The 17,751-nt window shown below is 38.1% G+C and overlaps 1 protein-coding gene across 1 annotated transcript; it reads right to left on the bottom strand.

The window, feature by feature from the left end:
* Window positions 1–46: 46 nt before the first annotated feature.
* rasl10b (RAS like family 10 member B) lies at window positions 47–17,414 on the bottom strand. The gene is made up of 4 exons (XM_081365716.1): window positions 17,229–17,414; window positions 16,068–16,446; window positions 10,525–10,649; window positions 47–654 (listed from the first exon to the last, which is right to left on the bottom strand). Exons 2-4 carry the CDS (start codon window positions 16,353–16,355, stop codon window positions 384–386), a joined length of 684 nt encoding a protein of 227 aa, XP_081221842.1. The 5' UTR covers window positions 16,356–16,446; window positions 17,229–17,414; the 3' UTR covers window positions 47–383.
* Between the last annotated feature and the right edge of the window lie 337 nt (window positions 17,415–17,751).

Raw genomic sequence — 17,751 nt, 5'->3', positions numbered from 1 at the left:
CTCATAAGCATAGAGGAGCGTCACATGCTCTGTCCTGGCCGGAACATAAGCAATGACAGAAAGTGTACTTATGTAACATTAAAGCTGATTTTTGTCACCTTCCACCAGCTTTATGGCAGTTTGGATTTCTAAGATAAAAGGCAGAGATGTTGATTGTGTTCTCTCAGTCCAAAAGGAGAGACATCAATTTGTAGGCTTAGGTAATTAAGCAACATGGACTTCCTGTTTTAAGACCACATCTGTCTGTCCATAGTTAAAATCCCAAATGTTAAGTTCCTTGGCAAGAGGGTTATCACAGCTCTTCCAGCTGCCCAAACAATCACCGAGCTTCCATCGCCTGACAGATCCCATAAATCGCTTTACAATGGCCATCGCAGAAGTCCTCACATTAGGACGCATCGCTCCCTTCTGAGCGCTCGCTGGAAACGGATAGTGGCATGGACGTGTTTGCAGCGGGCACAACCCATGCTGCGGAGAGCCTCTCCGAACAACAGTAAAACGTGCCAGTTGAACTTGGCAGAGCACTCCACGTATCCACACTTCCAGCTCTTTCGGACTAAGTCAGATACGCTGTGTCGGGGGACGACGCGGCCTCGCTGCAGATCACGCTTGTTGCCCACTATTAGAATGGGCGTCTCCCCAGAGCCCATGACTCTGTGGAAAGACACACAGACACAACCACTGTAAATACAGAATGCAAAAACAATTCTACACAAACAAAATGGGTCAAATCTTATTATATTCCACCATAGACAAACCATTTTTGGTTCCCCCAAAAAAACTTTCAAGTAAAAGGTGTGAAGAACATTATCCACTACAAAAATAACTCTTGGATTCTTGACTCAATAAAAAAAAAAAAAAATTGTATGCCAAAAAGGTTCTATATAAGGAGAAATGTCTTAAATGACTACATAATACTTTCATGTTAAATGAGTTCTTTAAAAAAATTCTAGTGATAAAGTATGTTTACGAGCTGTCTAATTCATAACATTGATTGAAATAAAAAATTACAACAAAATTAATTAATTAAATTAAAACTAAATCCATAAAATAAACCCTAAAAGATTCTATAAATGAAGTGACGGACCCCTTTAAAGTTATTGAATCTTTTCTTCTAAGAGTGTAAAGTGCCAAAGTTTATACTACAAGGTTTAGTCATTCCAAACAGTTTTGGTTATCACTGATTTCCTTTTTTTGGACAAAAACTTTTAGAAAAATATCTTCTTTTATGTTTCACAGTAGAAAGAAAGTCACACAGGTTTGGAATGAAATGATGGCAGAATTTCTGTGAACAATGCCTTAAAAAGTGAATTAAACATTTGAATGTCAGGTCATCCGCATTTATTCCTGCAATTGCGGTTGATTGACAGAAAATTGTCTTATAATAGCCAGTCGACTGTTTACTTGTGATGACGTTGGGAGATATCCTGATACCTTTTGTGTGGAATTTATTAAGGAGTTTGAACTAGGGATGCACAACATAACAGTACCATTTTGATTATCTGTTGATATTAGTGACAATTTTTTTTATTTATTTTTTGGTATTTGGATGATTTTGGATAACAAAAAAAGTAAACAATTATGTATATATATATATATATATATATATATATATATATATATATATATATATAAAAGCTGTGACATAGAGGTTTGTTTTTTCTTTTTTAGCTAGTAGAAGTTCTGAATGGCCGGTAACTTAAAATTTTTGTAGCCGGTGAGTGATAATGTTATCATCTAATTTTATAAATTTTTAGCAAATACCAAAATTAATATACATTTTTCACACTGTACATTATAATGTTAAAATGCTTAAATTTACTTGTAGCATTTAAAATGGTTTTAGTTCAGTTTTTATTATTCCATTTTTATTTAGACAAAATAGAATTACATTTGAATTTAAGTGGTTATCTGAATTCTTTTGGAACATAATAGTACACCCACGATAAACCTTGCATATATGCGATCTACTAAATCAGACACGGTGCCTCATGACACTTGAACCAGAATTACTAACAGATTACACCAACGCAAACATTCTTGGCGTTAAAAAACTACTCTCTAGGTTTACTAAAGACACGCAGTGGAAAACATCAGAGTATTTAACGTAGCATATAATGAACAGAACCACCCTGCTGTGATTTTATGTCTTTGTGTCAATACAATAAAGCATTTGATGAAGTGGAATGTCTTCTTCAAGAGGATCAATTTGGGCTGCATTTTCACCAGACTGATGCAACCATTTTAATCTCTACAAATGATCTTTCTGAAAGGTTTGATGTTGTCTGAAGCTCTCTGCGCATCCATCTATTCTAGATGCTTCCACGATAAAGGCCCTGTTTACACCTGGTATTGAGATGTGTTTTATTCGATCGGATCACAAGTAGACGAGGGAGACACATTCCCGTTTACACCTGGTGTTTTAATCCGTCTATTCTGTCCACTTTCAACCACTTCTGTCCTGATTTCTCAGAGAGGAGGGTCTATGGCCAGATAGATAAAAGTATGGACTTGGCTTTTTCAGATATTTCGATCTAATGGACGAAGTATGCAATTTACATATGAACACGACCGGAGACGACGGAAAAACATACGGAGAGCATCAGCTTTAGTTTCTGCTCTGACAGACGTAAGACCAGCCGAACGCTGAGTGTGTGTTCGAAATCAGGAATGGTGAGAGAACATTGTGCTTGGTATGTTTTTCATCTTCAAACCAAACTTGGGTCTCCAGCCGACAAAGTTCAAATCCCGTCTCTATACTGCGCTTCCCATAATCTTTATACATTAGGTCAGCAGGCGGAGAGTGGGTCTGACCACATGACCACATGAGCATTTACACTACGAAAGCAATCCGGTCAAATGCGTTTTCGACTACCTCTGCAAGTGGTCGAAAGTGGACAAACCCAAAAAGTTTCAGACCCCGTTTACACCTGTATTTAGTCAATAATATCTGTCTGCAGAGCCGCAGAGCCACAGTTTTACCCCAGCAGTTTCACCCCAGCAGTTTTACCCGCGCATGCGCAGTTTCAGATTTCCTGAACTTCTAATCAAACTCTTTATGACCAAACACTTTATGAACAAACTACTAATCTATAAAACACAATCGGTCTTCCGACCTTTTACTATATGCGCGACAGCGCGAGGGAGAGAGCAATACAGCGCTCGTGTTGTTTGTTGTCTATGGTTGTTTGAAGGCACTAGGCGGGCTGCGCGCGCGCGTCCGGGGCGCGATATATTTTTTTCCCCAGGATGGTAGGGGAATACTCATGATATTCATTAGGAAAGTCATCCCTGATTGGTCTTAACCCCAGTGACGGGTAGGTTTAGGGGCGGGGTTGGGGTAGGTCATCACATAGACCCCAGTGATGGGTAGGTTTAGGGGTGGGGTTAGGGGTAATGAATATTCATGAGTCTTCCCCTACCATCCTGGGAAAAAAATATCCTCTCTCTGCTTGTTCTTTTATGCGCCCTGACTTATTTGTTCCCTCGTTTTAATAAATCGTGGACACGTTCAACTAATTCCCTCCCTCATTTTGATTTAACGAATTACAACGTGGCCACAATATAGTAAAACGAGGGAACAAATTAGTATAACCTGCTGAGGTATTATTAATTCGTGGCCACGAAATTCACCAATTCACAAAAATTTAGGTCTTTTTTAATATATTTGAATATCAATATAAACCAAAACTGCGCATGAGCGGGGTAAAACTGCTGGGGTGAAACTGTGGCTCTGCGGCTCTGCAGTCAGACCCTTCTCTATTTAGTGCCGTCCACTCGTGATTTGATCAACTGAAATGCATCTTAATAGAGCTGGTAAGTCCCGCCTCTTCCGCAAAACCCCGCTGGACCTCAAAGTTGAAAAATCGTCAATGCAAGTGAATGGGAGAAAATAATTATTTTCTGGTCCCGTTTGAATTGTGCCATGAATGTGAACATATGTTGTCTGTGAATTTTTTATATAACTTTTCGTGTAAAGAATAATACAATTTAGCGGGTAGAAGTTTGATACGGTTAGACTTTGTGTGAGAGCACTTTGTGGACTACAACTCTTCACTGCTTTCGACGCGTTTGAAACGTCAACACCACTCACACACGGACACTAGCTCGAGGATCCCGCTAAACATGGCTGTGTCTTTGGTGCACTTCACCGCCTTCTTTCAGGGAGAGGACAAAATCGTTGAGGTTGGCGAAAACCACGGGTAAGTCAACTTTATGGGGTGACGTCACATACAGTAGGCGACATGTAGTCTTTCTCGTTATGTCTTTTCCACAACTGCTAGCCGAAGAATCATACCATATACTGTCAAACTCGTAACATGAAAAGTTATATAAAAAATTCACAGACAACATACGTTCACATTCATGGCACAATTCAAACGGGAACAGAAAATAATTATTTTCTCCCATTCACTTGCATTGACGGTTTTTTAACTTTGAGGTCCAGCGGGGTTTTACGGAAGGGGCGGGACTTACCAGCTCTATACCAGGTGTAAACAGCCAAAGTGGAATTTTATGCATCAACATACATATTAGTGTAAATCCATGGCAACATTCTAAACAGCGCCATTCATGTAGATAAAAGCCCTTTTTCCATCTTTGTAGAAAAAAAGCCTTGGTACCTTTATCAAACTGAAAGTCATTTTCAAATAAAATTGTATTGTTGTTACCTTGAAGATGAAACTAAACATTAAGCTTGTTTATCACACGTCTTCCTCTGCAAGATAGGCGTTAAAAAGATTAATAATATGGCAAAACTGGCATGTCATTTTTCCCTCATTCTTTCTTTCAAAATATAGTAGCCTACCTATTGGTATTCTGTGATTGTTTTTTTGTATATCACGCATGGCTTGTTTGGAGAGAAATTAGGCAAATTGTAGATTAAGAGGTCACTTCATAGATGCAGATAATGATCTCACATCACAACACTGAAATATTAAACATCTTTAATGGGTTTTGAAAGATGTGGATGATGCACAGACAAAAAAATTATTCATTTTAACATTCCTAATAATGACTTCTCATGGAATTCTATTAATCTTCAGCCGACTGAAAGTGCAGAAATCATTTAATCACGCCAGAGTAGGAAGTATTAAAAAAACTATACTTAAAGGGGTCATATAATGGTACATGCACTTTTACAAGTTGATTGTACTGAAATGTGTGTTGGCAGTGCCTGTACACAACCATCATAAAATGATAAAAATCCATCCAGTGTTTTTTTTTTAAATCTCCTTATATGTTTTCCCCCATCTCAAATCAAGCCGTTCGATTTTGTGACATCACAAAATCGACGCCCCTCCCACGATTGTTGATTGACAGCAGCGTTTCAACACAGACCCGCCCTCGCTCGTGAGCGAGCTGTCAATCATAGCCCGCGCGTCATTGTTGATAGCTGGAGCACTGTCTATGAGCAGAATGGCGTCTAAGAGATTGTGGTGTTCTTGGGTGTAATAAGGAACACAGGAGTCATTTTGATGTTCCTAAATCCGAACCGCTGAAGACGCAGTGGCTGAGTTTGTTTTCGAAGGGAATATTCCCCACGATCAACGTCAATGCTTTCATGTTTGCGCGAATCATTTCACACACCAGACTTTACAAATGAGGTCAGTATAAAGCTGTTTTTGCTAAAAGCTGCTCCTGAAAAAAGGATCGGTACCAACTATTCGTGTTCCTGCTGAACCTCCAGAAGAAGTGAGTGAGTGTAACGTTTTATTAACCTTTATATTAATCTTTGCAAATTGCTAGCACGCATCACGATGAATGCGGTTTACACTCAGGGTACATTACGGCATGTTTTCTATGTACGACGTTCTCGATATAATTCATAATCCCACGTTTATAATGAACAACGCATTATGGTTATTGTGTTATTATTAAAAACGGTGTACGCACAGAACAGAGGGGCGGGGTGAGCAAAGCTCATTATCATTTAAAGACACATGCACTTAAACAGCGTGCTGAAAACAGAAATGAGTGTTTTCTTACAATACTAATGAGAATTTTTAATTAAAGTATATTACAAACTTTTAATTTAGACCCTAAAGAATCATATTAGCTTGTACAAAAATGGCATTATATGACCCCTTTAACCCTGTAATGTTTGACATATGAAATAATAGTTAAAGAAATCTAATATTTTGAAATGTAACAGGGTACAGGGTATGATACAGGGGAATATGAAGCTAATACTTGAGTAGGAAAAAAAACCTAGCAAAACAACAGTACAATCCATTGAACGCACTACTATACGTGCTCTATCCCTCACATGCTTGTTGTTTTCATTCCTGTCAAATAAAAATAAAATGGCGCTACCCTGACTAAGGTCTATTAGTCAGAGAGAGGATTTTCGGGCTGTTGGTGTCTAGCAGCCTCTCGTATGTGTTGCGTGTGCAAACAGGTTCAGTGCGTGACAGGCTGTCAAGAGTCGGCTGTTCTATCAACCTCTCGTCCTGTCTCCAACAGAGAGCACACATCCCGGAGAGCAGCTTATATGTCTCCACACTTATCTCTGTTCAAGATGACCTGTGCCTCTGACAGCTCTGAAAAAAGACAAATAGATTTCCAATTGTTTCACCTCACAGAGGCTTTCCACAGCGCTGCACCGGACTGTACTGGGAAGGAAAGCCAAAAATAGACTTCTGCTGTGGAAAATACTGCGAATGGAAAGATGCAGTTCTGATGTGGAGTCATTTCAAAACTCAATCATTCAGAGCTGATCTCATGTCTGACGTGTGTCTGTGTACTGATAAGAAGATTGTGGCGTAAACACAATTAGCCCCAAACCTCCTCAGACCCCGTACTGTCAGTCACCGCGTAACTCTGGGTCTTGAATTGACAGAAACCACCAGCATTGTCCATCAGTCATCGTGTGTGACGGCTCTGGTCTCTGATCCCTGACACAATCATGTCATTCTCAAACACAGCAGAGACCCTCCGCAAACAGAATTCATTTATTACCGCATTCATTCATCATTCATTCACTAACTCTATCTATTCTCTGATTCATTCATTTAGTCATTAATATTTATGTGTTTTGACTGTCAGTCTGGATTGCTGAGCTAAATCCGACATGAGTTGTGCTTCAATCTCGGACATGATCGGACTGAAAGGCAGGGACTATAACATTAACTACCATTGGGGACTAACATATGGAAGCTTGTTTCCAAACGGAATAAAAGATAAAGGTAATCGGGACTTTTTTTATCTCCCAGTTCTGACTTTTTCTCGCAACTACACCCACATAAAAGAATCAAAAGAATCAAAAATCAGAATTGCGAGATTTAAAGTCACAATTGCGAGTAGGAATTGCGAATTTGCGAGATTTAAATCTCAATTGTAGGTCAGATGTTGAATGCACTGAGGAAATAAGCTCTGACTAGTACAGTGATGATGGTAAAAAAACATCTGCTCAAATTGAACCCTTCCAAGTACCAAAAGGTAACAAAATATACTTTATTTTATTGTTTTGTAATTGTTACTGAAATATCAGGAGAGTTTTATACTATTACAGTTAGAGATCCATCCGTTAGATATAGATCTGAGTCGTTGAAGACCCGAGTATGTAATTGATTCGCGAAACATTCATGCATTTAAAGGGATAGCCCCCCCCCAACATAAAAATTAGCCCATGATTTACTCACCCTCAAGTCATCCTAGGTGTATATGACATTCTTCTTTCAGACGAATACAATCGGAGTTATATTACTCTTCCAAGCCTTATAATGGGAGTCAATGGGTATATTTTCTGTAAGTCCATCTAAGCCTATCCATCCGTGATAAAAGTGATCGAAACGGCTCTGCTGGGGTTAATAAAGGCCTTCTGAAGTGCGTTCGTGTAAGAAAAATATCCATATTTAAAACTTTATCGACTAAAATAACTAGCTTCTGGCAGACGGGCATACGCAAGTCGACCTTCGCCAAATTATAAGGCTTGGAAGAGCCAGGACATTTTTTTATTTATAACTCCGATTGTATTTGTCTGAAAGGAGAATGTGATATACACCAGAAAATCAAGGGCTAATTTAAATTTTTTGGGTGAACTATCCCTTTAAGGGTTAAAAATGCTGTCTAGGTGCTGAATGTTTTGGACAGCTACTGTAAATGGACACTATTAATAATGTTAACAGATCTCCATACAAACTACATCTGAGATCAGGACAGGTGGCTATTGTTTTACCAAAGATTAATTTACTGTCTCTCTTGTAATTCGTCACCCTAACAGACTCTGTCTTATTACAGGAACGATTGACAGCGAGCCACTTCTGTTGGTTATTAGCAGATCAGATCAGTGAATCGAACTGGCTCATCCTCCTCCTATTGTGCGGTCGAGGCTGTGAGGCAGTGTCGGGCCAAGGTGACTTAATTGTGTTCTGCCTGGATCAATAAAACATGAATGTTTGACACCGGAACTGCCTGTCTCAATGCTCAGGCCTTGACGCAAGCGAAGCATGACAGCTGACGCCATTGATTACGCTAAATCTGCCTGTGAGTGACAGGCTCAGCGCTGACGCCCTCACTGACCGTTTAAGCCAATCGGTGACTGAGCTGAATTTAAATAATGATGGAGCATCACTGTTACTATGTGTATTACTTTGATACACATGGCATTTTAAATCCTATTGCGTAAGAAAAAGAAATGTATTAATATTCTCTGAAAGCAAGTCAATATATAATATAATATAATATAATATAATATAATATAATATAATATAATATAATATAATATAATATAATATAATATAATATAATATAATATAATATCAAGTCTAATTTATTTATATAGGGCTTTTCACAATACACATTGTTTCAAAGCAGCTTTACAGAAAATCATGAGATTAATGTATAATATCTTAATATCTTACAAATTTATATAAAGAGCTGGATGATAATATAGTTACATTTTGTGATCAAGATCAGTTAATTGAGATTTGCTATGTGGTATATATTGCCTTATATGAGTGTACTGTAAATAGAGCTGTGTAATAATACAGTTTTTACATTTTGAGAAAATGTAAGTTTTGACAAACTCTAATGCTCACAATAATTAATTGGTTTGAGTAGGGTAAACTTAAATTAAACAAATTAGTTCAATCAAATTAACTTTTATGAGTATTTAGAACTTCCTTTTTCTTTTGAGTTCACAGAATTGACACATTTGAAGTAATCTTGAAGTAAAGTTGTTTAATTGTTTTGAGTTTTTTAACTTGTTTCTTTTAATTCAGACATTAACTGAATAAATTTAACTGAAACTGGTCTGAGATTTCTATTTCCCAGTATGCTTTGCCATGACACTTGAAAGGGAGAGCAAATGCTAAAATTGAGTGTTACAATGTTTTTTGAGCAAAATTAATGTTTAGTGGGAGATTTTGTAGTGTTTAATGTTTTGCTATGATTATTTGGAAGAGTTTCTGATATGTGTGGTTTTTGGGGTGATGAGTGGAGCATGAGCTTGGTTTGACAACAGATGTTAAATGCGCTATATTGCCAAAATCCTTCAGAAATTGCTATCCTTTGCCAATGCAATCAAAGCATTGTGTTACCATTTAGCATTCACTGAATTAGCAAGTTAAAGCTAGCCAAGTTGAGTTCACATGATCATTTTAAGTTAAATGTATTAATTAATTTACTCAAATATTTCAAGTTACCATAATAGCAATTAAAATGTATGAGTACAAAATAAAATCTGCAAGTTCTGCTTTGAATTTCTTATCTTAAAAAAATTGGATATCATATAATATCATATATTTTTTTCCTTCCAACTTATTCGGATTCACAGAGCAATATGAACACTGTATTATTATACAAATATCTTTTTCTTGTTTTAATGATGTTTTGTGATATTTTTACTGAATAAAAATGCTGATTATGATTATTTGAACTAATTTATTAGTTCATTTTACTCCTATAAATACACCATTTGGTCTTGGATGGTTCAAGACACTGTGTGACAAATTGGTCTCACATGTCACAACATTTCATTTGCACAGAAAGTGCAAGATATCCACAGAGATTGTAGTATATTGACTATAAAACACTAAGTTATTTCATCAGAGCTAAAAAAAGCAGGGTATTCGTTCCCACAATAACACTGAATGATATCAAAGAGATATAGTATGCAGCCAAAAACAGCCACAATTAGGCCTCATCCTCAAACCTGCTCAGGGTACGAAGAAAAAAGTCTCTGAGGTTTTTGAATTGGCTTTTGAAGATGACCTTTGCAATCAGCAGATGGGAAAAGAAGGCATTTCTTTTGATTTGGATCCTAATGATGAAGAAATGACCCAGTGTGCTGGCAGCCCATGATTACAGAAGGGTCTCGGCTTTTGAGCGTAATTACAGAACACTGAAGAAACGAAGGGTTGAGAAACATGCAGGAGATAAAGCAGAGCAGAAAAAACTGGGAATGGACAAAAAAATAGAGAGAATTCAGGTGTAAGCAGATAACGGGAAGAGAGAAGGGGGCAAAGATGTAAAGGTGTGAAGGAATAAAAAGAGAATTAAGCAAATATTCCCATCACGTACCTGGTCTCTAAGATCTGCTGCCGCATGCTTTTGACATACTCAAAGCTGTCGAAACAGCAGATGTCGTAAACCAGAATGTACACATGAGCGCTCCGAATGCCTCGACAGCAAACATCTGACCATTCCTGCACAGACATACAGCACATTATCTAGCAACACAAGACCTTGATCATGTGAAACACAAAGCTCAGTTCAGCCTATAAAGCCTACTGTATCATATTTGATATGCAAATTTCTAAGGCCTCTAAATTATAAACATGATCAATCTTTTGCAAAAAAATTGATAGTTCATACTTTTTTAGCAAGTAAAAGGCCTTTTAATTCTAAAAACATGCAGGTCCTTGTACATGTATCTTTTTGCTGTGAAATCTTTACTGACTTTTATAAAGTAAATATAACATACTTTTATATTGTACGTATAAGATGAACACTTACTGAACTCAAGTAACTTAAGTTTACTTGATTATCCATACATCTTTGAGTAAACAATCAAATATGATACATCTAGCTTTTGAGGAACCTTTATCTCTCAATCATCATTGCATAATGTTTTGTACCCCGCAATAAAAACTAAAGAGCTTTTAACATAAAACTAAGCATTTAAATATCATCTTACTAAGACCTATTATTGGGAGATATAAAGAGACAACTGATATTATTGTATTGTATTATATGCATTTTATGTAAGTAGTCTGCTATACTGTTATAAAACAAACTCACTGATTTACACTTCAATCAGAAAGCCTGATGTATTAAATATGATAGAAATTAAAAAAAATTTTGGTTCACTAAACTGTTCCATTTAAATAAAATGTCTGACCTTTCATATGTAAGGCTTTAAAGAGTTAATACAAGTGCTCAACAAAAATAATAACACTACGCATAAACAAAGCATAACAATTTTACTCTTGAACCTTGAGATTCATATTACTCATGTTCAGATGATTCATTCAGAACCTTTCTGAACTGATTAATATGAGGTAGTTATAACTGAAGCAGATAGGAGTGTAACAGCTGATGCAGAAACAAGAGGGATAATGATCTCCCTATTCTTATTCTCTCCATTTCTTTGTGTATATCAGCCACGTGAAGAATGATAGAAGGCACACTGATGCCACAAAACAAATTATGTTTTATTGGAAGGTGCTTTTTCAGATAAAATCTAGTGGTTAGTCAGGATTTGGGGAGAAATGCTCGCTTTTGCAGTTTAAGAAAGAAAAACAGTTGCCTTTTACACCTGGTATTAAAGGTCCCGTATTATGCCCCTTTTCACAAGATGTAAAATAAGTCTCTGATGTCCCCAGAGTGTGTATGTGAAGTTTCAGCTCAAAATACCCAACAGATCATTTTTTACAGCATGTTTAAATTGTCATTTTTTGGGGCTCAGAAAAACACGCTGTTTTAGTGTGTGCCCTTTAAATGCAAATGAGCTGCTGCTGCCGGCACAGGGGGCGGAGCTTCATGAGCTCTCGCACAGTCTCTCAGGACAATTTCATCTCATGGAATGATGATAATATCAGAAACTCTCAGTAACGTGTTCAGTTCGAGTCGGACAATAATGCCTACAGAGTCAGAGTGCTGTATAGAGATGAAACAGGTATAGTTTAGTAGTTTAACTACGGTTATTATAACGTATTTGTCATCTGCTTGTATGTATCCATTATTTATTAATAGCCTACAAGTCTGCTGTCTGAATGATGATCAAACATATACTGCTGAGTTTAATAAAGTTTATTGTACATCACACAAAAAGCGTCAGTTTTACTTCAGAAAATCACCGTAAGAGCTGAGTAAACACAGTAAGTTATTAGAAGTGCGCAAGTACATAAACGAATTTCGGTAGAGTTGAGGGAGCATTCCTGTGGGCGGAGGTTAGTCAAAAAACTGTTCTACTGACGTCATTAAAGAAGGAAGTAGAGGGATGTAGTCCAAACGGGCCGTTCGATGTAGTCAACTTCTGTTAAATAAAATATCTCGCTTGGCATTGAACTTTGAGCTTTATAATTTTACAGATATTATTTATACTCTAACAACAACATTACACACTAACTAAAGTTTGAAACATGGGATCACGAAGAACAGGACCTTTAAGATGAGTTTTGTTAGATCGGATCGCAAGTAGACGAGGGAGACACATTCCCGTTGACACCTGGTCTCTTTTGTCCACTTTTAACCACTTCTGTCCTGATTTCTTCGAGGGGAGGATCTATGGGCTGGTAAATGTAGGGTTTTTTCAGATCTTTTGATCTAATGGACGAAATAACCTCGCCCAATTAACATATGAACACGCACAGAGACGACGGAAAAACATACGGAGAGCATCAGCTTTTGTTTCAGCTCTGACAGCCACAAGACCAGCCGAACGCTGAGAGTGTGTGTTCGAAATCAGGAATGGTGAGAGAACATTGTGCTTGTATGTTTTTCGTCTTCAAACCAAACTTGGGTTTTCAGACGACAAAGTTTAAAGGTCCCCTATTATGCCCCTTTTCACAAGATGTAAAATAAGTCTCTGATGTCCCTAGAGTGTGTATGTGAAGTTCAGCTCAAAATACCCAACAGATCATTTTTTACAGCATGTTTAAATTGTCATTTTTTGGGGCTCAGAAAAACGCGCTGTTTTAGTGTGTGCCCTTTAAATGCAAATGAGCTGCTGCTGCACGGCACAGGGGGCGGAGCTTCATGAGCTCGCGCTCAGTCTCTCAGGACAATCTCATCTCACGGAATGATGATAATATCAGAAACTCTCAGTAACGGTGTTCATTTCGAGTTGGACAATAATGCCTACAGAGTCAGAGTGTATAGAGATGAAACAGGTATAGTTTAGTAGTTTAATTACGGTTATTATAACGTATTTGTCATCTGCTCGTATGTATCCATTATTAATAGCCTACAAGTCTGCTGTCTGAATGATGATCAAACATATACTGATGAGTTTAATAAAGTTTATTGTACATCACACAATAGATGAAGCATCAGTTTTACTTCAGAAAATCACCGTAAGAGCTGAGTAAACACAGTAAGTTATAAGAAGTGCGCAAGTACATAAACGAATTTCGGTAGAGTTGAGGGAGCATTTTCTTTGAAAACAAAATAATTCCACCTCGTCTTCAGCGGCTTCCTCAGATTTTGGGAGTAAATAGAGAAAGAGCTATGTGGATTAATACATCCAGCCACACAACACCTACAACGCTTGGGAGACATTCTCGTCAGTGCAGCAGCAGTGAACTCGATCAGGGCGGGTCTATGTTAGAACGGCAGTGTCTGTCAACACTCGTGGGCGGGGCCTGTGCTTAGTGACGTCACTAAAACAGCATTCTGAAAACAGGTCGTTGAGAGACACTGCTGATGATTTATGGGGATTAATAAAAAAGGAGTGAGTGGATTTTTATCACTATTGGGTGGTTGTGTACACACACTGCCAACACACATTTATGTCCAAACAGCATGCAAAAGTGAATTTTGTATAATAGGGGACCTTTAAATCTAATGTGTTTTCTACTACCTCTGGAAGTGGTTAAAAGAGGACAAGCTCAAAACGCTTTAGACCTCGTTTACACCTGTGTTTAGTGTCGTCCGCTTGTGATCCTATCGACCAAACGCACCTTAATACCAGGTGTAAACGGCCCTAAGTAATGATAATTCAAGGTAACCTCTAGCTCTCTGACATTAAACTCCAATTGAGAATATAATTATAAATGTAAAGTTATGAAAGAATCCTCTCTTCCCATTGTCACTAATTCGAGCACTGAATCATTGTGACAGCATTGAGAAAGAACAGTGAGCTGAGACAAAAGGCCTTTTGCTGCTCAAGTGGCTCTTTTATCCTTTCAAGCTGTCTGAAATCACAAGTGTTACGCAGAACCATGAGCTCTCAGGTTACTGGTTCATTATAAACCAATCTGCAATACTAACGCTCTTACTGTGCATAAACTCAGAGCCCATCTCAAAACACTGAAAATATTCTGTTTAATTGGCCCTTCATAAACCTCAATCACCCTCGGAGACTGTTGCAGATCCGAATATCTCATAATTGTATACCATGCAACTTTTATATAATGTAAATTTTGCATGGATATTACATTAATGTATGAGTAAATTAAAGGGATAGTTCACTTTGAAATAAAATTTTGGTATGTTTTAGCTTACCTCAAGGGCAATCAAGATGTAGGTGTCTTTTTTTCCGCAGTAGTTTCAATTTTGATATTTTTAGGTCAAACCGTTCTTGTCTGTCAGTCATTTAATGCAGGTCTATGGTCACTATCTCAAAGAGCATGCACAGAGTCCAAATTAAAACAATTCCCCATCGTCCAAATTAAACAATTCCCCATCGTAAGTACACATTGATGGCCTAAGACACGAAACGAGCAGTTTGTGTGAGAAAACGAACAGTATTTATATCGTTTTTTAGCTCTTATAAACAGCCACGTCCAAATGATCTGAGGGCGCGGGCGCTTCCTGGTGTGTGACGTGTGCGCAGACTGGTGCATAGATATAAACACTAGATGTCGCCTTAAAGACATTCGTTCCAATGAACTGCCGTAGACAAGGCAACATCTAGTGTATATATCTATGCACCAGTCTGCGTACACGTCACACACCAGGATGCACGCGCGCCCTCAGATCACTTGGACGTGGCTGTGTATAAGAGCTAAAAACGATATAAATACTGTTCGTTTTCTCACACAAACCGCTCGTTTCGTGTCTTAGGCCATCAATGTGTACTTACGATGGGGAATTGTTTAATTTGGACGATGGGGAATTGTTTTAATTTGGACTCTGTGCATGCTCTTTGAGGGGGTTACCATAGACCTGCATTATACGACTGACAGACAAGAACGGTTTGACCTAAAAATATCAAAATTTAAACTACTGCGGAAAAAAAGACACCTACATCTTGGATGCCCTTGAGGTAAGCTAAAACATACCAAAATTTAATTTCAAAGTGAACTATCCCTTTAAGTGTTTCATTGCAACAAATATGTATCTCTTCATAAAACTGAGGTTAACACTCCACTGGAGTCACATGGATTACTGTAATGATGTCTTTACTACCTTTCTGGGCCTTGAAAATGGTAGTTGCGTAGACTGTCAATGGAGGGACAGAAAGCTCTCAGATTTCATTAAAAAGATCTTCATATGTGTTTCAAAGTTGAACAAAAGTCTTACGGGTTAGGAACAACACAAGGGTGAGTAATTAATGACAGAATTTTTGGGTGAACTAACGCTTTAAGTGCTTTATATATTATAGAGCATTACGTATACATTATGTACTCTGATGCTGATGAGAGATGTAGACAATGACACTATGGTCAGAGTAACCGCCTCCTTGTCGTCATTGCCTTTATTATAGTCAATATAGACTAAAAACCTTACTGTCCATGAATAAAGTTTTTTCTTTGCTGCTTTTACGTTCCCACCAGTGTCAAAATCAAACCTACGCCCTTGTTTGGGTACCTCAAATGTGCTTTTTCTAAATGTGCTAAACTTTGTCCAGACACAAGGTCAGGTCAGAGTCATATTTTGTGGTATGTTGGGTACCGTACCTGCAGAGAGCTGCCAGGAAAGCTGCTGATGGCTGGGTAATCTGTGATCTGAAGGTCATGCACATGACCATTGAGCACTGCGGCAGAGAGATGCACCCGCCGTGTCTTACTGGACACCGCCACCTCACTGTAGTCATTATGAAGAAAGCGCTTCACAATGGCCGTCTTGCCCACCCCCTGAGCTCCCAGCACTGCGATCCGAAACTGAGGGGACATCGCCCTGTTTCCGCCTCGCCCCCGGTGGGCCGCCCCACCCTCCCTGCTCTCGCAAACAGCTGGCCAGTGCATTCAGAGGGGCACATGGGCAGCGCATAGTCCTGACTGAAGCGCAGAAAGCAGTGGAGGCCACAGCACAGTCCCATTCATAGGCCAGCAGTCCCTGCAGAAAGAGAAACAGGAGAGAGATGAAAATGACAAACAAGAGCCCAACTCAACTAAAGAGAGAATACTCAATTGATATCATTCACTTCACATAAACTGACACAAAAACACATTTAAATAAGAGAATATTAATAAATGAGTAAAAAAAAAATATATATAAAAAAATATCAATATTCAAATCAAATCGGGCTCATTATTTAATTCCACATGTGCAACCTTTGACAATATGTCAATATTTTTTGTAGTAATTAAGCATCTATTGTGTTTATATATCATAATCTGATAATTCCATTAAATATAACAATGTGTTTATGATATAAAGCACTAAAATGGGGTCACGATGATTTAAATGGAGCATAGATATTAATAGAAATTGCCACACATAGGCAAAAGACACGGGCAGCAGGGGACAGGATGCATGACGCTATCCAATAGTTTACTATGAATCTTCTCAGTTTCAATCTAAGTGATAAGACTAATAATACGACACAATGCTTATGTAATGGATTCTCTGCATCCAATAGAATAAAGACACACGTGTCATTTACTTGTTCATTTACTTATTATATATATATATATATATATATATATATATATATATATATATATACATACACACATTATATATAGGCTATATATATATATATAAAAGCGCAAACCGTACTATATATATATATATATTTAGAACGCATGACAGTTTATCATTCTCATAAAGCTTTTTAGATTTGAAGCGCGCGACTGTCGGTGCAAGCGTATCGCGCGCACAACAGCGAGACTTACCTTATGTACAGGTGAGAAGTTGCATTCTTCGTGAGGTTCGGGCGGCTGAACACCTGCTCGATCGTTCTCTTCGCGTTCTTACTCTCTGGTCGCATTCAGGTGCAGAAGTAACCCTCAAACTGTCCTGGAGGAATATCCTGTTCTTCCCGCGTCATGTAGACCTCGCGCACTGCACGGCGCGCGCATGTTCGACCGTGTTGTTAACAGACAGATAAATCAACGCTTGCGCGTAAAATCAGAGTGGTGGACCGCGTTGAGCCCTCGCGCCTCACCGGGTCAGCGTCACAGGTTAATTGAATTTGGAAAAAAAGCGGAGAGCTCTGCTTTGTCTATGGCAAGCCTTTTTAACATTTATTCCTTAAAACTAGATTACTGTGTTACTAATGCTTCTCTCTTTTGCATTATGCTAGTGAGTTATCCATTAGTGACTCTATTTCAATTTCACTACTGAATTATTCATTATAGCCTACTAGAACGCAAGGGTGTAACTTTGGTTTGAAAAGTGGGGGGGACACAAAATGGG

The sequence above is a fragment of the Scardinius erythrophthalmus genome, assembly GCF_964197995.2.
Source record: "Scardinius erythrophthalmus genome assembly, chromosome: 5".
Lineage (NCBI taxonomy): Eukaryota > Metazoa > Chordata > Actinopteri > Cypriniformes > Leuciscidae > Scardinius > Scardinius erythrophthalmus.
This window is presented reverse-complemented; position numbering and strand designations above follow the sequence as displayed.

Coding starts and splice junctions, on each gene's coding strand:
- rasl10b (XM_081365716.1), bottom strand. CDS start 16,355: ATGCACTGGCCAGCTGTTTGCGAGAGCAGGGAGGGTGGGGCGGCCCAC. Junction 10,650..16,067: donor TTCCTGGCAGCTCTCTGCAG/GTACGGTACCCA, acceptor ATGTCTGTGCAG/GAATGGTCAGATGTTTGCTG. Junction 655..10,524: donor CAGCAGATCTTAGAGACCAG/GTACGTGATGGG, acceptor GTCTTTCCACAG/AGTCATGGGCTCTGGGGAGA.